Source organism: Siphateles boraxobius, unplaced genomic scaffold (genome assembly GCF_051911475.1).
Source record: "Siphateles boraxobius isolate OS27281-9 unplaced genomic scaffold, OSU_SipBor_1 5, whole genome shotgun sequence".
NCBI lineage: Eukaryota > Metazoa > Chordata > Actinopteri > Cypriniformes > Leuciscidae > Siphateles > Siphateles boraxobius.
In genome coordinates, this window is record NW_027509141.1 from 26,466,004 (window position 1) to 26,487,582 (window position 21,579).

A 21,579-nucleotide genomic window follows, 5' to 3' on the forward strand; every position below is an offset into this window, starting at 1 on the left:
ATTGCACTGCGCCTTCTCAAGCTAAATTAATGAATTTAAAAGTGAAGTTGTTGATTTTTTTGAAATTTACTATTACTATTTTCTATCATTATACTGTTATATTATGCATTTAGCAAACTTATAAAAGTATATCCATAGCTAAATACTTATAAATGTGTGTGTGCTTTATTATAAGCATAATAGATAAAGTTGGCAACAGCAGTATTTTTTTTTTATTAATGTCTGTGAGGTCACCTTTTCTGATGACTGGAAAAACAGACAACCCCATACACAGTACAGTAGGTTGTCAATTCTGATCTATTCTAATTACAACACACATCTTTTCACTTCAGCCATTTGTAGATGTTAGGGGATTCTTTTGAGCTAGAATACATTTTGCATTTGCATTTTCCTTCTCTCTCTGGATGTGTTTATTGACTGCAACATGTGGGGACTATGCATTGATCTAAAATGTGAGGCATGCATGTTAGACAAATGCATTCATACGCCCGCACACACATAAGCGCGCTCATAGGCACATTCCAGCTGTTGCAGGCGCTCCACAGAGCTCTTTTCCCAGGTGCCACACACATTTCCCTGTAATCTCTCTCCACACACACTCCACCGGTGCTCTTAATTTGTGGCGGCGGCGCCTGCTGGGCGGATTTGGGCTACAGATCCTGTCTGAAGACGGCTCTAACAACTGCAAAGGGGCCAAGATTGGACACAGACACCAGGATGTATCCCCTTATTTCTGATGAGAAGTTTGCACGTGTATGTCAGAATTTCTCGCAAATTAGAGTATTCAAACTTCTGAAAGTCTCAGGAGGCCATGAGCTTGTGGTTTATGAGTCACAGGGATGTGTTTAAATATCCAGGTTTTTTATTTTTATTTAAGTTTTTTGAAACTTGATTGTTGCTCAGCTCCTGTGGTCTCATGGATAGCATCCATATCCATTTTATTCATTGGCTACACACTTGAGAGTCTCAGTAGATTCAGCACTTTCTCCTTTTGTTGTTTCCCTGCTGTTTAATTAATATTTAGTATACGGACATCCTGCTTATTGGACGTAATGCTTTTTGCATACTATGTAGCAGGGAAGTACACATATTCAGATACAAATATCTGGCACATTAAGCCGGGGACACACTCAACGACTGTAAGGCCGATTATGAATGTAATTTGATACTTATGACTGATCATCAACACTCAGTCGGTGTTTAAAATCTGCTCCAGTCGTTTAAAAGTAGGGCTGAAACGATTCCTCGAGTTATTCGATTACAAAAATTCCTCGAGGCAAAAACTCTGCCTCCAAGCCTCGTTAAATTCCTATGACGCGCACTATAGGCGCGTCGCAGGGATTTGATTGTTTCACACGGACCGTTTATTCACACCTGTTCAGGAAGCATATATTTTGAATTTAGTTGGCGCGATGGCGGAGAATAAATATGTAAATAAACGGCAGAAATTGTCTAAAGTGTGGGATCATTAAACACTTAATTCACTTAATACACTTAACTCGCTGAAACAAGGTAACGTAGTATAAGCCTATTGATGTTCGCTGATTTTAATCCCATACTGTATTTGTAGCGATGTCGTGATGCGGTTTGACTAGATATGATTTTTAGCTTTGATGACATTTTTAAGTAGTAAACGTAACTATCACGTTCAATTTCAAGAGTATAGCCTAAAAAAAGAACCCCTTCACACACACACACACGCACACGTGCGCCAGTGAGACCAATTGCAGCAATGCATCACATATGCTTAAACTTTTATGTAGCCACGCAACAATCATTTCAGCATGCATTCACTGTACACACCGGGACGTGATGGAGGACCAAATATTGTATTGCAGTCTTTGCGAGACCTTGTTTGTATTTCACCTCTGCCAAATACAGACAACAACAAAAAATTAAAGTTCCCAGCCTGTTGGTTTTTAATAAAGATTCGGAGTACTCATTTTTTCAGTTAAAACGCACGGAACAAAAAGTGCGTCAGCTTTTACTGCGTGTTCAACAACAAGTCACGTTACAGCTCTTCTTCAGCGTTAAACTACCAGAATACACAAATATGCTTAGAGGGGTTATATTATAACATCTTAAAGGAAAATTCACATATGAGATAGCTTTATAACTTGCATACTATATAACTTATAGTATATAACTTATAACAGTTTTAACTGAAATAGACACAAGTTTAATATACTTATTCTGTTAATAAAACACACACACAAAAAAATATCCGATTACTCGATTAATCGATCGATTAAGTGCTAGATTAATCGATTACAAAAAGAATCGATAGCTAAAGCCCAATTTAAAAGTCTGTCAGAGTGTTCCGTTCAGTCTTAGTAGTTGTTTAGGCCAATTCACACGGAGGGAAAAAACAAACAAGTTGGCCGTTGGATTTAGAATTTTATGAAAAATAACTCATGTTCACACTGCCCCAATAAACACTGATTGAACATGGTCAGTCATGAAAACAAACCCTGACCAACGCCAACAGACACAGAAAGGGATACACACACTGATCAGGTAAAACCCTACAAACATGTTTGTTGGTGTTTGTCTGTGCGGTGTGAATTGGGCTGAACCGTGCTGGTTGAATACGTGAAGTGACGTCGCAACTCAGAATTGGTCACTTGTCTGTTGCCTGGATACCAGTTTCTCTGTAAGCTGGCACTTTATATGAGCAACATTAACACAAATGAATAATAAAGTTCAAATAAATCTGATCATCCTCCATAACGCGGGTGTTATTTACATCTCATATCGTCTGTAAATTTGTGCGTTACCAAGGCAATGACTGACGCGTTTGTATTACATTCCAAAGAGTGGCCGTTATCTGCCCCACAGTGGAAAATGAAACCGTTTCGCAATGAGAACCCTTCGGCCCAGCGTTGGAAAAGCGGCTATTGTGTCTGTCAAAGACTTTTCATTTTCTGTAGCTAACACATCATAACTAGTTGAGAAACTCTGTAGCAGTCTTTCAGTCAGAATAGATTAGCAAATGCAATTGGATGTGAAAAAAAACTGGTTGTGAAGGATAGAAGTACTCTGAATAGCCTTTTCAATATTTTTAAGCCTTAGATCACATCTAATATTCATAACCCGTATTTATTCATATTATTCAGCATTTTTTGTCCACTTTAAATTGAAAAGACTTTTCAAAGTTTATACTAAATGGGCTGTTCTTCTGTCCCTCACTGCCTGATTTTGTTCATGTCAAATTAAATATGGTGTCTACTCTGACCATACTGTGGTAAGACAGCCTAGCATATGGCACTGGTTTACCCATGTCTTATTCAACCCTTTTTGTGTTACCAGTTATAATGACTGATGGAGTCAGAGTCAGAGTTGACATTGAGAGACCTTGAGAAGATCATTGATGCTCTCCTTTATTCCCAGGTCCACGGCCCGGTTTCTCACTAACATGCCGGGCAGACATGTTAATTGCATCAGACTAGAAGACCTAGAGAGGGAAATAAATTTGAAATGTATGTCCGTGTGGTGGGGTGAGCTAATGCCAGTTGTCTAATTGGTGGCACACAGTCTTGATTGAATTAGCTGGTCAGGCTTGAGCCTTAATTGAATTCTAAGACCCACTGATGCTTTTCCAAACTGAGTTCTTTTGCTAACTCTCGCACTCTTGAGATGGTGAATGATTAACTTTTTATTACCTTTTCATGTGTAGACCATGTAATTGCGTAAAAAAACTGCAGATTTCAGCATAATTCAAAAGGCAACTCTTGGCTGTTCATATTACCCTGCCTCGTGCATATTCTTATATTGAATATTTTGATCATATTATAAGCTACTATTAAAAGCAGTATAATTTCAATTCTTTTTGATTTTAGTAGGAATTTCTACTAGTATCCAACTATATTAGGAGGTGTCTGCCTGCACTTCCATTCAGTCGCATTGCATAATTTGCATATTGTTGAATATCCACAGGATCATTAAAGAACAAGGTCTGTTGTTGCTAGGGATGCACAATATTAAAATTATAGCCAATGGGATAAGCTGAAAATGATTTCCATGTTATAATATTAACTAATTAAAAGTTATGACTATTTTGTCTAAAGTAATTAATATCAAAAGATTAAAGTCCGCTGTTTTAAATGTATGGAATTATTTTTGTCTCCAAAAAAATGAACGTAACATTATAAAACTGAACGTAACTTTATAAAACTGAACGTACTTTTTCAGAAACTATCAAAAATATGCCATTACAAAAGAAGAAAAAAACAATGAAAATGAAAAAAATGAACTCAGTCGCACAAATTTAACAGGCTCTTCAGATATGCTTCATTCTTTGTTAATGTTTTTCAAAGATTCGTTCTCGCACATCGTGGATTCTGAATGCAATGCCACAGATTTCGCTTACGCTTTAGATTTCGCTTACACAGTTTTTCGTTTGGTGTTTTAAGACAAACCTCTCGTGGGGGTGAGGCTTAACAGTGATCTACTCTGATTGGATATGGAGCTTTTGATGGACAGGTGCTCTCTGACTTGGAAGTACAGGTACAGACGTCACTCAGTGGCGCGCATATTGGAAAGCTCTCGCGGTAATTTGTATGCAATACGTTGTGCTTTTTATTACTAATTATTTAAATAATACTTTACCTTCGATCGTCTCATTCTGTAAAGATGAGCTCTTAGGAGAGACACGGAGCGGGATCATCTTCCTCCTCCGCTTGTCCTTCAAGGCAGCTTGAAGTAGTTCGTGTTACTGAATTGACCAATAACATCGATAAAAGTTTTATCCATGTAGGCCTACAGTGTGCAACAGTTCTGGCTTTATTTTACATTGTGCATTGCAAACTTGTGAATGACAATAATAACCCGCAACGAACTGTTGCACACTGTACATGAATAAAACCTTATTTACCAATATACTTGTTAGGGAGAGTCCAAACCTTCTTCCATGAAATATTTCCCACAAATGTGTTCCATTTTGTAGCAACAAGAGAAGTGGAAACACAATCATTGAGAAAGAGAAAACGAATATCTATTATTTTTTTATGTAGATTTAAAACATATTCTGCCTAGTGCCTATAGGCTACGTGTCTGCCAGGTCTGGGAGTGGCATTTCAGAACTTGTCAAAAAAACTATTATGGCCCTTAAATAGCATAATGACACCATTAGGGATAGCACCAAATACAGTAGCAAACTGTTTTGGAGTAAGAGGAATATTATAATGAGAGATAAATTCTTGATAAGTAAATAAGTAACCATCCTGATTAATAATTGTCTAACTCGATTGATCCCAATCACCGCGTGAGCTTTCCAATATGCGCGCCACTGAGTGACGTCTGTACCTGTACTTCCAAGTCAGAGCACCTGTCCATCAAAAGCTCACTATCCAATCAGAGTAGATCACTGTTAAGCCTCACCCCCATGAGAGGTTTGTCTCAAAACAGCAAACGAAAAACTGCGAAGCGTAAGCGAAATCTGTGGCAATGCATTCAGAATCCACGATTTGCAAAAACGAATCTTTGAAAAACATTAACAAAGAATGAAACCTATCTGAAGAGCCTGTTCAATTTGTGCGACTGAGTTCATTTTTTTTTTCATTTTCATTGTGTTTTTCTTCTTTTGTAATGGCATATTTTTGATAGTTTCTGAAAAAGTTCTGTTCCGTTTTATAAAGTTACATTCAGTTTTATAAAGTTACGTTAATTTTTTTTGAGCCAAAAATAATTCCATATAAATGCAAGTGAATTTAGGCATCACAACATTATAATGTACAGTATGAAAGATTGATATTCATTTTAAGAGTTGCTAAATTTTACATTTAACAGTGTTATTAAACTATTAGTGTTTTAAAAATGATTAGATGACAGCAAAGGTCATTTACATGGAAAAATCAATTAAATGAGCATGCACAATTACATATATGTATTGGTCAATATTGGATAAATTAAGAAATCTAAAATCAGCCAACTACCAATATGGCGCTGGTATATTGCGCATCCCTAAATGTTGCCTATTCTATTAATTTGGACAACTGTATACATTATCAAACACCTATTCCTCCTAATATCACTTTAAAAAAAAACATTGAGATGAGAAGGTTTCTGAGGACTACCATCATTTTAAATTAATTTTGAGGTTTGATTAAATATAAAGCTGTCCTAAAGCAGTTGTATGATGATGTGTTACAAACACATAACCCATCTGTTTCACACACTGCTCCCCTTGGTCACAATAGGACTTCCCCCATCCATACAGAAAACCCCTCAGACTGCCCCATTTCCCTGCTTTCAGCACATTTTTTGCTGTGCAAACAGAACCGAGCATCCCTTGGTTCTTCGCTATTCTGTTTTTCTTTTCCATGCATCTCTCTTCACATACCCCCCCCCCCCCCCATACACACACACACACACACACACACACACACACATACACACACCTCTGTCCCTGGTCTCTCTTTAATGTAGCTTTCATTAAATGCAGTACTTTCAAACCAGCTTTTGAGTGGCTGAATAGATGGGCAGCATAAAAAAAGGGAGGGGAGTTTGTCACTACTACAGTCACCCCAGACAAAGAGGCCTTTTTGTTCTGGTGGGGAACAAAGGACATGTGACTGTGTATGCGTTGAGATGCATAAATGTTCATTGCACATGCACAAGAGTGACCAGGTTTATTACTATTTTTTCCCTAAGTAACTGTGACTTTAGCTTGATTAGACACTGTGTACAGCCAGTAGTGTCTGTAGAGCATCCAGCATAATGTACAGGCACCCATGATGGAAATGCCAGCCCCAAAGGCTCCGGTGTTGTTTGCACTCCTGGCTCCTGAATTGGACGCAGCTGGAGGAGCCATATCCGCCAATACATGTACACACACATTCCTGCCCCGCTACCAACCGGCTCAAGCGCACATGCAGCCATCTGAGTGTACGCCTCTTTCTTTAGCACCTACGTAAATCAGACTGGATGAAAACGCTCTGGCAATCTTTGAAATCACCAGCGAATTACCTATAATAAAACATGACTAGCGTTCTGGCACCCCAGCACATGTTCACAACAGGATTTCAGTCACACAGCCCACTAAGCCTGCCATTATGCCACTGCTACCTTTTCCTCGGTCTGCACGTGTTATTAGAGGCAATAAACACAAGCAAGGCAAGGTTTGAAAGAGTGCCAGGTGCTTTGCTTTCAATACTTCTCACCGTAGTCACTGAAATGTAACAGCTAAGTTTTCGACGGCAGGCCTTGAACCTCTTTGATGTGTTCTAGATAAAATTGACAGTATATTGGTGTTTCTTTAACCAGAAGTGCTTTTGGCCTTGTGGATTTTTATAAAATAAAATGATAACTGCACTTTTTTCATTAGTAATTAATATGTAAATATATATATAACTAGAGATTTTTTTTCCTCAATTTGCACTATTATTCCAATGCTTAGACTCAATGCGATTTTTTTTTAATGTTAAATTCAGGGCTGTCAAAATTAACTCGCTAATGCTAGTTTTTTTCCCCTTCAGTTTAACACCTTAATTGAAGACTGAAATAATGGCTGCTTACTAAGGCTAATTTTATAGGTAGCTGTATGTAAATAATATATTTTTTATTTTAAAATGATATTTTAAGTTGGCAATTTACATGTTCATTCAAAATGACAGACTTTTTGGGGCAAAATTGTTTAGTGTGGTAGAAATTACATAAAGGTGTGAAGAAACACCCATATCTGGTCACTAGCATAAGTTGCTACGATGCTGGTGTCACCATAGGTTTCTTCTCAAGCTTAAGACTTTCTTAGTCAACCAGCTTAAAGACAATGCTAGTCAGCTAGACCAGTATAAACCTGCATGGACTGGCTGTAAATAAGCTGATCTTTTCAGCAAAGGACGTATTTCGAAATGACTTCATCTCTTCCTTGCTACAGAACTAGATTAACACTCTCATAAAAAAAGAGACCAAAGTGTTTCAATTTCAAAAGTGTCATTATGTGTTTTTTTCTATACAAACAGATTTCAATTTTGCACAAAAAACAAAACAGACTTTTTTATTTCCATTCTGAGCTTGCAAAGAGAAACATTGTGATCAAACAATGCAACCATTTCTAATCTGGATGTGAGCTGTATCAAAGCACTGATGTGCTCTTTAATCAGGGTTTCTATCGTCCCTGGGGCTACAGCTGACACGGTTTTTCTCTCGATTGCATTCCTCCGCACGGGGTAGTTCTGCGAGCAGAGTTGTACGCTTCTACAGCCATGTTTAGCACAGTCCCCACGTTTTTAGCACGGCTGACATTATTTCCCTTGGTTGGATGGAACCATCTGGAAGCAAGTATGGAGACATGCAAGGTCATGCCCAGATGGGAAGTGGTGGAGTCAGGCACGGATACTCAGTGCCTTCCTCCCCCTTCCTTCGTCAGCGTGGCATAGGCTAACCCTCTCTTGGAGACTGGCAGAGTTTGTGGAGAGAGAATCGGGCCCTCTCAGTTTCTGTTTTTGTACTGAAGGCGCACGATTTTCCCCTCAACACTAGTTAGTGTATGTCAACCTGCAAGATAAGGTGTTAAGACAACTCTTAATGGCTCAATGACGATACAAGAAAAATCTTGTTTAAAACACTTGTGCCAAGTTTTTAGAAAGGTAATCTTTGTATTATTATTATTATTTTACCATTTTCAAGAATATTTTAATTTCTGTCTGCAGGGGTCCTCTCTATGACATCATCATATGACATCAAGTTTTTTTTAATTTTTATTTTATTTTGTTTGGACCACATGAGTCATGACTCATGACTTTGTTGGTAACACTACAGGACTTTTATTTTGCAATGTTTTTTTTCCCCAAAATACTGTATGCAGTGAAGCAGTTTTGTTAGAATACATGTTTTTTTTTTGTTTTTTTTAAAGAAATAAGCTAATATGCTAACCATTTATCATTTTGGAGTTTAAAGGTTATGTTTTACCCCCCAAGAATTTAATTTGTTTAATGAGGCTCCCCCCCTCCCCCTCTTCATTTTAATAAAAAGTTGCATCACCCGGACATTTTTGACCTTGTGCCGCTGATAATATATAAAAATAAGTTAATTAATTAATGAAAAACCTGCTCGAATAGACAATTGACATGAATAGACAAGGGGACAAAGGCGGATTTATTTTCAGCACCCTTGCTACAGTTTTCCATCTCTTCCTGTTTTCTCTCTCTTTGATCTCAGTCCATTGGGATCCAGTCTGCTTTCCATTGCTGTTTTTGATTACCTTTCTGTCCGAGTTTCATCTTAAATGCTGAAGCTTTGCAGTTGTGCTTGTCTCGGTGACTCCAATGACACTTTCTTCGAACACAAAAGCCTCATATTTCACATTACACATGGCTAGTTTTGCCATAAATCATTTAAAAAGAAAAACATGTCAAATCTAATATTAAACCGAGGTGCTCTATCGCTTTCACATTGTGCATTTTTTCCAGCAGTCCATTTCTAAACGTTTATTATAGTCATTCACATGGGATATTTAGCCATGCTTTTACACCTGTGTGTGTGTGTGTGTGTGTGTGCGTGTGTGCGTGTGTGTGTGTGTGTGTGTATGTGTGTGTGTGTGTGTGTGTGTGTGATTATGTGTGTGTGTGTGATTATGTGTGTGTGTTTGTCCTGGGGAACTGGGCTGTCAGTTTCCTGGTGGAGGCTTATAGAAACCTGTCAGCTGGATTTGGAAAAGACTAAGTTTGCTTAAACTCTTAAGAGGGAGAAAGAGCGTGGGTGTTTTTGGAATAAGAAAATGAGTACGGATCTGTTGAGTGCAAAGAGGGAATGTAAAAACGTGTATTACTGTGTCTGTGTATGGCAGTCTAAAGTGTTCCTGGATGCTGAGCTGGTCCTGTGGTTTGCCAGGGTGTTGAAATGGGATCAAGAGAGACGGCCTGTGGCGAGCAGGTGAGAGGAAATGGGGAAAAGCTCCCTTTCTGTCTGAAACATTTCACTGAAATAACAGACTCCCCTTTAATGACCACTGGGCACTAGTTAACCTCTGCCCCCTGTAATTGAGCTGTAAGAATGTGATCTTACCGCCTCGACGGATGTACAGTCCGCCTTATTTGTGCGTGTTTAAGAGCACGGCTGAACCCTGACTGGAGTTGCTTTCTCCAAATAAACCCGTCGACAGACATTTTACTTGGCCGGCCCGCTGCACAAATCCTTGCCGTGATTGCCAGCTTAGACTATGGAGGCCGAAGTGTCTGTGCTTTATTGCTTTTTAGCGCCTCTAAAATGTTTCAGATATTGAAGGTGTGTTCAAATCATTTGCCGTGGAAGCAAGGTCACCCATTAGGAATGGGGTGACAGGGTTTTTCAAACTTGGCGAGCCAAGACGGCTTTTCTTTCCAGATGTGTGTGGATGTGGGCTGTCACTTGCTGTGGTCTTTTTCTCTTGCGCTCATGGTTCGGTTAGTGCTGGGGGATGTACTCCACAGCAATGTGCTGTTCATCCGGGCCAAGTGCTTGTCAGTTATCCCACTCTTTGGGAAGTGCTTTGTTTGTTTCGTACAGAGAAGTACAACATGAAAACTCGCAAGGTCTGAAAGGCCTCCAGGGAATTCTGGTATGTACACATGAAAATACACTCCTGCTCTCTGGTAGAGCAACGGTGAATAAAACAACAAACATAGTCAATGTAAATCAAAAAAAAATACCCTGTTCTCTTCTTAATACACATTGGTGGTCTTGTAGGGATAGATAACTCAAAACATGAAAAAAAAAAGAAAAGAAAAAAGAAACTGCTGTCGTGCTGTTCCAAACCCGTATGACTGACTTTCATCCAGTCGGGTGAATTCAATACAAGGATACAGTGACTCACTTTAGCGCTTGTTTAACTTAATAAAACTTAACAATAACAGCATATAATGATATATTTGAAAAGAAACATTATCATTATGTTGAGAATGAGTTGTTCTCAAGAGAGAACTTGACCTCCACAGTCCAAAAGTTTTCTCAAAATTCTTTGCAATCCACAGCTAATCAGTTCTGGCTCCAAATGTCCTCTTTCACTCCAAAATGTGTGGTTGTAAAAAGGTGGGAGTGTCAAAGGTGAAAAGTACAGCAAAAGGAAACAAGAAAAGAGGTGTCACAATCCTTGAGACCTGAAGCACAATAATCTGCTTATTTATACATGAATAGACTGTTTCTGCCATTATTCTCCTTTTTTCCCTGTCTTTTACACGCTGTTTCTACAATCAACCTATTAATTATAAAAAGTAAGGACATCCATGAGCAGATCACATGAAGTGGAATGCTCTTAGCGTGTCATGAAAGAGCACAGGATTTGAATTATTCAGCCCCATATACTAAACATGATATGTTTACCTGACTATACTGCTTCTCTTTACCTGTGTGAAATGCTCCAAAGTGTGTCTCAGCTTGACTTCAGTGGCCCATCATTTCTTTTGGTCCTCCGGCACTTGGGAATCATGTAATACTGAAAAGTTCACTTTCTCGTCCTTCTCTCATCCCTTTCTCTGTCTCTGTTTCAGCATGCCCTTCAGGTTTCTTCAAGACTGCGCAAGGTGACGAGAAATGCCTGCAGTGTCCAATCAACAGCCGCACAACCAACGACGGAGCCACCAACTGTGTCTGCCGAAATGGATATTACCGCACAGACTCTGACCCCTTAGAGATGCCCTGTACAAGTGCGTCCTCTATGCTTTTTCTCAATCAACATGAAAGCCTAATTTTAAAACTATATTTTCTAAACTTTCAGTGTCTTAAAAAAAAAGAAAATATATATTTTAAAAAAACATAATAATTGAGTATTTTTAATCTTTGTTTGTATCTTGCACAAAATTAAGATAAAATGTCTCAAAGTTATTATCTGGCAGAAACTTGTTTTGTTTTTTATCCCACTAAGTATAACAGCTAGGCTTTGGCGGTATCCACATTTTGATACCGCCAAACCTCCTCCCTATTTTACCAGGGTATTACCGTGACTAATTAAAAATTATGACATAAGGCTCAGACAGCGTCACCAAACTGTTGGCTTGTGCCTACACCGTTCAGAAACTGAAAACCAGATCGGGCAAAAAACAAAAAAAACAAAAATCAAGGCCAACCCGTGCACGTTGTGTCTGATCCCGGCTGACGGCATTAAATGTAATATGAGCTGTAGCGCTATTTAGAGTCGACTATTTTTAATAAGTGGGCCGTTATAATATGGTGGCGCCAAATAATTTTTTAACCCAGGTGCTGAGGGGGTGGTAGAGATAAATACTATTTTTAAATGAGCAAAAATGGGACACTTAATAATATTTAATTATTTTAATTATGACAATTAAAGTATACATTTTATTAATTAATTTAAATTAAATTAACATGCAAGAAGTGCATTTGTAAATCCGGTGACACGCATCCATTGATTTTAATTAATACAACTTTTCTGACAGTGCTGCAAAGATTAAATTGACGATCGCCATCTCCTAGTGAACGCTCATATATAGAGAGAAATGCAAATCATGGATTACATAATCAGAAGGTATGGGCTAGCCTTTTTCTTTTCGTTTTGAATTGTTTCGTTTAATGAAATTGCCGATTGATATCTCCGTAGTGAACGCGCCTATAGAGAGAAATCATGGATTAATCAGAGAGTATGCTGCCTATATTTCTTTTCCTTTTGAATTGTTTCGTTTAAAGAAATTGACGATTGATATCTCCGTAGTGAACGATAGAGAGAAATGCACATCATGGATAACATAATCAGAGAGTAGGCTAGCCTATTTCTTTTCGTTTTGAATAGTTTCGTATAGTGAATTTGATGATCGCTATTTCCGTATGAACGCGCATAGAGAGAAATGCACATCATGGATTAAATAATTAGCGAGTGGCCTATTTCTTTTCGTGTTTGAATTGTTTCGTTTAATGAAATTTCAAGCTTTATTTAGATATAGGCCTATCTGTCATGTCTGTGAGACATACAATGAGTTTCGGTTAATTTATGATGTGATTTCAATGCAAGTGACCGCGGCGCGCCAGCGCACGATCATGTCATGATTATGTTGTCTGCTATATTTGATTCTTATTTATTAAATCCAGGCAATTGGTTGATAAAAAAATATTAAAATTAAGATACAATTTATACAAAACGAAAATCACTTTAAAGAAAGGCCTTTTACAAAATGAAACTTAATTAAGTGGTCAATGTCTGACTCCTGATGCATCCCATCTTACTCGTGCTGTTCAGTTTTCATTATCAACGTAAAAAAAAAAACATTATAATATTTTAACAAATATAAACTAATGCGCTTATTTAATGAACTCGGGGCAAAATGCATCCTCGCAGCAGTGAGTGGGTGGTTGTTTCGGAGACAGACCCGTCGCCAGACCTCAGTCTTAAGGGGGGCATGTGAAATGCTTGGGGGGGGCACAATTATTATTAGCCTACAGCCTACGTATATTTATAATAATCAACTCTAGTCGCGCAGCACGTAATCATCACTTTTAAACATATAACCAACCGCAATATGACCAGGTCGCCTATAGCCTACACCACATTACATAGAAGCAATGTTATGAATATCCACAAAACACTTGACTATACAACATATTAGATGTAACACCAGAAGCATCTCTCAAACATTGCATTTTAAAGCAGTCAACAGAGAGATATGCATTGCCATGAGACATACACACGCACGCACATACACTCGCACAGACAGAGACTTTGAATCTACCGGTACTTTGAGTGGAGGCAGCGCTGTCCTCTCTCCAGTCCCTCCTGTCAGTACAGCGGGAGGCGGCGTTTCTCCGAGCAGAACCTCCTCATCGAAGTATTCTTCCAATCGGAAGGAACTGAAGCGAGTATGCCGGGGAAACCTCGTTTTGAAACAGCTTTCAAAAATGCACGGTAACTGTTGAGCAGCTTAGTTGTACATCACGTACGTAGCCTAACGTTATTTTTAGTAAGGCCGTGATAGGCTGTTGCAGTGTAGATTCCCATCAATCAAATAAAATCACATCATTGTTTCTTTATATTTTTAACATTTTAATGATAAAGAATGCAACACAAAATTAGCAACTATGATAATATTAAAATTAAATTATCTTTTTGGGGCGGGCCCGCCCCCCTATGGCCCGCCCATAGTGACGGGTCTGTTCGGAGATGCGATATTGGGTTAGAGGTGTTTCCATCTCTCGCTGTCACCTTTTTTATTGCAACATTTACAAATTGCCTCGTCAGTATTTACCCCCTCTCCCTTCTCTCTCTCTCTCTTTCTCCTCCACACTGTCACTTGATGACAACAACATAAGCATTTTTAGGCATTGAATAAATGATATTTATATATTATATATAAGTGCCGGTAGTGACGGTATTGAAACTGATACCGTTGCTATTTTAAGACCCCTCGGTATACGATATTACCATAATACCGCCCAACCCTAATAACAGCATTACATTTTAAATACATAAATGTACACTAAATATGAAAAAATAAATGATAAAGCACAATTTCTGTAAATAAATTGAAAACACAGTGATGGACTTTAGCTTTTAACTAAATACTCTGCTACAAAAATTCATAATGAATATTTTTAGCCTGGTGCGCATGAATGCGCTGAAAAATCTAACTGATTCAACTGATCCAATAATTCAAAGTAAATCACTAAAATGGATAAGACGTACCAACGATACATATGAGAGAATGTTTGGAAAGTTTGATTATTTCCTAATCTTTTCTACCTTTACATCATAGCCAACTGCACACCTCTCTTCCAATACCATTGCAAACAGCAGCCTTTTCTCTTCATTCCCACTGACTACAGATCAAGCAGAGAAAAATTACTCATGGCCCTATTATTGACAGATGAGGCCATGAAGACTAGGAAAGAGCGACAGACAGCTCCTTATGTTGTTGTGAACGGCATGTTTTTGTCTCTTCCTGAAAAAGGCAAGGTGGGGGCAGAGAAGAAGGAGAAAGAAAAGGAAGAACAAGACAGCTTTTTTACAAAAGCCATTTGCAAAAGCCTGGCCCTGGGAGGAGAGCAGCTGTTGTGAATAAGAGAACAGCATTGTGTCGCAGAGTTGAAGCTCAGTGGGCCTTTGCCTGATTAAAGAGAGGAAACGGCAGCCTTTACCGCCCACTAACCTGGGAATGGGATATTTAGAAACAGTTTTGCATGCGACAGAGCTTCAAGAGATGGCTCTTAATGATTCACAGCTGTAAATAGGTAATCAATTGGAGGCTTCATTTTTTGGGGGGCTTTTTTAAAAGGGCAAAAGGCAGTGGGTTGTTTCTTGATTACCTCACTTGGCCCTAGAGGAGCACCCACAGTAATTGGGAGCACATGCCGGCTGAAGATAAACACAGGGTATTGTTAGTTTTAGTTGGGCTGTCAGTCAGAATGAGATCTCGGAGGTGCATTTGCTTGGTGTGCTCTTACTCTTCTTCAAATGTGCTGTGTATGCATGAGCAAATGCAAATGATGTTTACAAACACAGGAACAGCTCAGAATTTTTTTTTTTCAATGGACCCAAGTAAGCTTGTGATTTGAGCGATGTTATCATAATTCAAATTAGCATGATGGAAATATGCAAGGAAATTCACATGGAATTGCACACAATTTACATTGTTTCATTCTATTATTCTGTCTACCCCTCTGAAAATTAAAATTAAAGTGCTTAGCACACATTCTGACACATTTGGGCTGGGAAGTTTAAGTGGGTGTTGGGAGTTCAAGTCTGACTTCACATTTACTGATCCTTTCATCTCCTTTACCTTCCTTCATTGTCACGCTACTATCCTCTTGATAAAAGTATGTGAGTAATTCCCTTGTCTTTTGTTGTTTGATTTACATTAAAAACACAGACAGCAGCAGGAAAATTAGGCTGCTGTCACTTTAAGACATAATGCACAGATCCAGTACACTGATACTGATAGACATGCGTTGTCTTTCTCGACTGTTTACGTTCCCTTAAGACATAACCTACTGTTTGCTAAAAGATACTCACCAAGATGGGCATGTTGACATAATTTGTGTGTGAAATTGTCTGTGAGAACTCAATATTTGTGCACTGTTTGAGTGCAAGGCTTTCCATGTGCACGCTTCGGATGAGTGCTCACACAAATCTTCTCACAACGTGAGCAAATTCTCTTTTGCGTAAGTTGCCAACACCGATAGCAATGTGTGCTGTTCCTGTCTGACATGCGTTTGCGCACTATCGACACCCAGGTGATGACGGCGTAAATGACTGGTCATGTTAGAGCATACAGCACCCTCATTGAACAAAGTTTAGGGGAAGCCAGAATGCGGATCCATTGTCAGAAACATGCATTAGCCTATTAGTCTGTTTTACATCTTGTTATTTTCAGCAAACCATATGCGTAAACGGCGTCAGATTTTAAATGAACCACAGCGCAGGTTGTGCCGAACCGTGGGTGGAGAACGGATTTTTTACACTCCTTATATATTTTAAACAAAGGGCAGATAACAATTAAGATAACAATTTACAGGGGTGACCTAATTTTTCTTTAAGACTTCCGTAAAATATTTTTCTTGTTTGTTTTTCCAGCTGTGCCATCGGCTCCTCAAAATGTCATCTCCAGTGTGAATGAGACTTCACTGATGCTGGAGTGGAATCCTCCACGGGAGACTGGTGGTCGTGATGACGTGGTCTACAACATCATCTGCAAGAGTTGTGGAGGTGGCAGAGGGGGCTGCACGCGTTGTGGGGACAACGTGCAGTTCGTTCCACGGCAACTGGGACTCACGGAGAGCCGGGTCTTTATAAGTGAACTTCTGGCTCACACCCAATACACTTTCGAAGTCCAGGCTGTCAACGGTGTATCAGATCAGAGCCCTTATTCACCCCAATATGCATCTGTCAACATCACTACTAACCAGGCTGGTAAGTCTACACTTTTACAGGTTTTTGTTTTTGTTTTTATTGTTATTTTTTTTACTTTAACATTTTTTGGTCTCAACTGGTTGCTTTGGTACCACATAGTGTTAATTTCGTTAAATGAAATCTATGAAAAAATATTCATTGCAAACCATTTCTTCCATGACTATACGAGACTATAACGAGACAACACCAACGTCATTAAACGATAACTGTGACTATATCAACATGCAATATTGCTGACGAAAAAAGATGAGACTAAAATGTGGTTACAAAAACAAAGAGAATTTTTTTATTTTTTTATTACAGACTATTTTTAACAATCCGCTACGAGCTTTCATCCTTGCAGTTGCCAGATTTCAAGAATTGAAATCCCCCAATCAGAGCTTTCCTGTTAAAAGAACACATTTTCTACCCGATGTTTTACTTAATATTTGCAATCTGGAAACCATGCGTCACGCTCTCTCTAAACACTGCTCAAAAAGCGCGGGTGATCTGAAAACTTCAAAAACACAGACAATCATGTAAGCTGGAGTTCAGCGATCTCCATTTGAGATATTTTGCTAAATTAAAGTGTCAAATATTGCTATAATTCAAGAGCTGCTTGTGCTGGTTTCTGTGACTAAAACTGCGATCAAACTGTCTGTAATAATTCCAAACATGAATCGCGACTATGAATAAATGCACCTTCACAGGTCTTTTTATTGATCTATTTTTTTTTAATTAAAAAACATGAATGTGATTTGGAATTATTATCAATCTAACCATTATGTAGCATGATGAAAATCATTGACTAAATGATTTTAGACTTTTTAATTGACCAAAACTAGACTAAAAGTTGACTGAATGAAAACAGGGCAAGGTTGACCTAAATGTGATAAAAAGTACATTTGACACAGGACTAAGACTAAATGTAGAAATAGCTGACAAAATTAACACTAGTACCACAAGAGGTTGCCATGTTGGATGCTCATACTCGTTTAACTATTTTAAATTCAACTTTTCATTTTTGTTAACCTGTTTTAACACATAATAGGGATGATCACACTGGTCATGATGCTTTGTTTTGTTTTATTTTATTTGGTGATTTCTATCCTAATTTTTTTTTTTTTTTTTTGCTGTTGTTTAAGTCGTTGCATTGCATTTTATTATTATTTTTCGCTTTTTATTATTATTATCTAAAAGTTTATTTCTTAAGAAATATGTCTGTTCAGTATAGGGTGAATCTGAAGCCAGCTTAATTATTAAGGGCTTATTAAAGAATAGCCGATTAGTTGTTCAGGTAAACCACTGTCCAGTTATTTTAGAAAAAGTAATCTCTATCACATAACCATCTATGCTTTCATTGTTTATTAACCCACTAGTCTAACCTCACTATGTCTAATAGTTTGTTAAAAAGATCCCAGAATACTCTGTAACTCACTTTGTTACCTCCAGATTACATCCCAATTACACTTTTTGGCAAACATCCCGCCATGTCACCATGAGGTTAGACATAATTCCCAGAAACTCAACGTGATCCACGTTGAATCAGACCCAAACCATAGTGAGACAGATTATCCGGAGCCTAGGATCTCTCCAGCCAATGATGACTTTTAATGAAAAACAGCTTTTTGCTACTGATTAGACAAACCGTTCTTCCACCTCCTGAAGAAACAGCCATGCCTTCAAGACATAGTACAATCAGAAGCTGTCATTGTAAAGGCAACAGAAGTCTGCTTTCTTTCCACTGATGCCATTGTGGTTTAGATTACTGTGTTCCAATTATTTCAGAGGGACTGCAGCATTGATTTGTACTTGAAGTGTCTGTATGAAATGTGCGGTTGATTGTGCCAGATCGGTACTTGGAGCTCTTACAGGCTCAAACAAAGACAGCCATTATTTTACGTTCCTCATCCTGCTGGCTACAGACAGATCATCAAACCCATCCCCGCTTTAGCCGAGTAAAGCTCCTTGTTGACTGTATTTTAATGGTTGTGACATCACTTACTTCAAAATTTAACAATGTCCTGACATTTGCATCATTAGGTAGGTTTTAACTGATCTGTTGTGCAAAGAGCATGCAGGAAGAGATGTATCTTTTATCCTTGGAGTGTTTACAACTGATGAGACAAAAGCAAGCTGAGAGAGGTGATTGAGTAGATGTGCATATGTTGTGTATTGATCATCACACATGTAAGGAATAATTGACTCTGGGTGTTAATGCATTCTACGGCCCAGAGTCAATTATTCCGCTTATTCTACGGTTACCACACCTCAAAACATGATGTATCTCAAGACGTTTGCTAAGTTTTTATCCTTAAAAATTGTTTTTACACATCTTATCCCAAGCCTCCGTTGCTAATTCCAAAATGTAATTTTAGAGCTAGTAACGGAGACTCAAGCAACTGCTAGCAGTTATTAGAGAAAGAGAGAGAGAGAGAGAGAGAGAGAGAGAGAGAGAGAGAGAGAGAGAGAGAGAGAGAGAGAGAGATTAAGCATGTGTGAATTACCTCAGTCTGTGCGTCTCTCAACACTGTTTGGCACCAACGTCTACTAATATTGAGAAAATATGTTTATCTGCAGTGCATCTCGCTAGTTAGAAATGTCATGTAGCTTTTAAGTTTCTAAACTATTTTACTGATAAAATCATCAGATCAGCGCTGATAACACGGTTCTGTGCGGGTGTGTGGCCTTACTGTATGTATTTGCATGTGAGTGGGAGAGAGCACGAGGAAGAGATATGTGCTTTTCCATAATAACTAATAAATTCTAAATACATAATAAAACGTAATTTTGTGGCAATTATTTTTATAATTGGTCGTTTTTATCCTATTGTTTACTATATTTATTTGCTCGGTCAGTGTTGTTGTGGGTTTTAGTTTTGTGGGCTGTAAAAACCTTTGAAATAACTAAAATCGTTTGGTGAAGTGATAGGAACCTAATGCAGTCAAGGCCTGCCTGGAACTTCTTTAGCCGTGCGTCTCACTAAAAATAATTGCACAACTTAGAACGTTCGTCAACCAATCAAAATCAACCATTCAACAGCCCCGCAGGATAAAATGTATATAACCAACTAGTTTGCATGCACACACTACCCACTCAAACTAAGTTCACTCGCATTCATGCAGTCAGCTACTGAAATCCAATTATCACAGACATGTGAGTGACAATGCATTAAGTATTGTCACTGAAACTCGAGTTGAAAAACATACATACGCAGCAGGTCTTAGAGGCGAAAGGGCGTATTCAGACTCGGTCTCATAAACTGACGGGATCCGTATAAAGACTTCAACTTTTTACATTCAGTCTCTCAACAGTAACACTAAGTGCACTTGAGACATTTAGGGGACTTGTGAACGTATGTGAAACTGCCATGGGAGCTGAATGATGAGGCTTTCGATGTTTCTTTGAACAAGAAAAGACTGATCTGCTGGAAATTGTTAGATTCACTTCATATGAGTCAGCTGAACAGCATCTTTGAAACAAAAGCCAACGTTTTTCCCCCAAGCTTTATGAGGCCACATATTCTCCTTGGAGTATCGCCTAGAATTTGTGCCGTTTTTTTTAAACATTACATTTATGTTACATTACTACTCATAAAAGCATACTGGGACTGCAAATAAAAAATAAAAGTCTTTGTTGAATATTTCAGTATTTGTAATTTAATTTTTCATTTAATTCAACCCCATTATTTTCTAAAATATGACTTTTTATAAATTTTATTATTGTTATCATACAATTATAATTATATTATTATTTTAAGAACACTTATATCACTAAAGTTGTTTTTTGCATTTAATGACAATTTTCTTCTTCTCTGGCAATACATGTTTTATTTTTATTATTTATTTTTTTGGTTGCAGTGATTTTAATAAACATTCTCCTTGCATGTGAAATGAGTAACAGGCCTGGGTGTACTTTGGTGCTTACATTCTGGGCAGAGCCGCTTTCTGATCTCCTATTAGTCATTGATGTGTAAATATGGGTGGTCATGTTTTGCGATTTAGCTCTGGTTTCGACAATACAGTAAATGCTCCGTTTGGACTAACAAGAAAGTTTTAGTTTTCCATGATATGGCTCCTTTAATACCTTTTACGTAACTAATTGCTATTGCTTTTATATATATTTTTATAGAAAGTTGGTTCTCCATATGTTTTCATTCGGCATTGCCCTGTTCTAACCCGTGCTTTCTTCCCTCTGGAGTTCCTCCCTGCTGTTGGGACGTTCTACCCCCGCTCCGCCTGTCACTTTGGATTAGCAGCCCCGGACCTCCATCAGGGGGAGCTGTGAAAGTACTCACTCCAGCTCCCTGTTAGCAGCCCAGGCCCCCTGGGACAGGGCACTAGGACTGAGGGGCCTGGGTCAGGCTGTCCGGGCCTTTAATTTTGTCTGGATTGGAGGGCTTTGGGGTTACATAAACATCTTGTCACCCCTCATTAGCAAAGGCGGGTTCGAGCTTCTCCCTACACGTTTTGTACTCGCAGTAGATTGTGTGTGTGCATTTTTGTCTGTATCTATGTGCAAGCTTTAATTAGACAAGTTTTTAAGCCTGGCTGCCCAAGAGGTGAGGTATGTTCTGCAAGAGAAACAAACAAATTAGAAAATTAAAAGTGATTGCCGTGAAAAGTTTTTTGTTTTCTTATGCGAATGGCCCCCTTTTAGATTTTAGGTTCAATGATGAGATTTGCAGTAGGCGTCAATTGAAATTCCTTTTTTCTCAAGCATTGTTTTCAGGAAGTTTCTCTACAGCTGCCGCTATCATCCTCTCCCAGGCC

The 21,579-nt window shown here is 38.4% G+C and overlaps 1 protein-coding gene across 2 annotated transcripts in view; it reads left to right on the forward strand.

Moving 5' to 3' along the window:
* The window catches only part of ephb2b (eph receptor B2b), a 179,716-nt gene that overhangs the window by 122,235 nt on the left and 35,902 nt on the right, over positions 1-21,579 (forward strand). For both annotated transcript variants that reach the window (XM_077203631.1, XM_077203633.1), the window contains exons 4-5: positions 11,466-11,621; positions 16,493-16,828. In XM_077203631.1, coding sequence (XP_077059746.1) covers positions 11,466-11,621; positions 16,493-16,828 — 492 coding nt within the window. The remainder of the gene's footprint in view (positions 1-11,465; positions 11,622-16,492; positions 16,829-21,579) is intronic.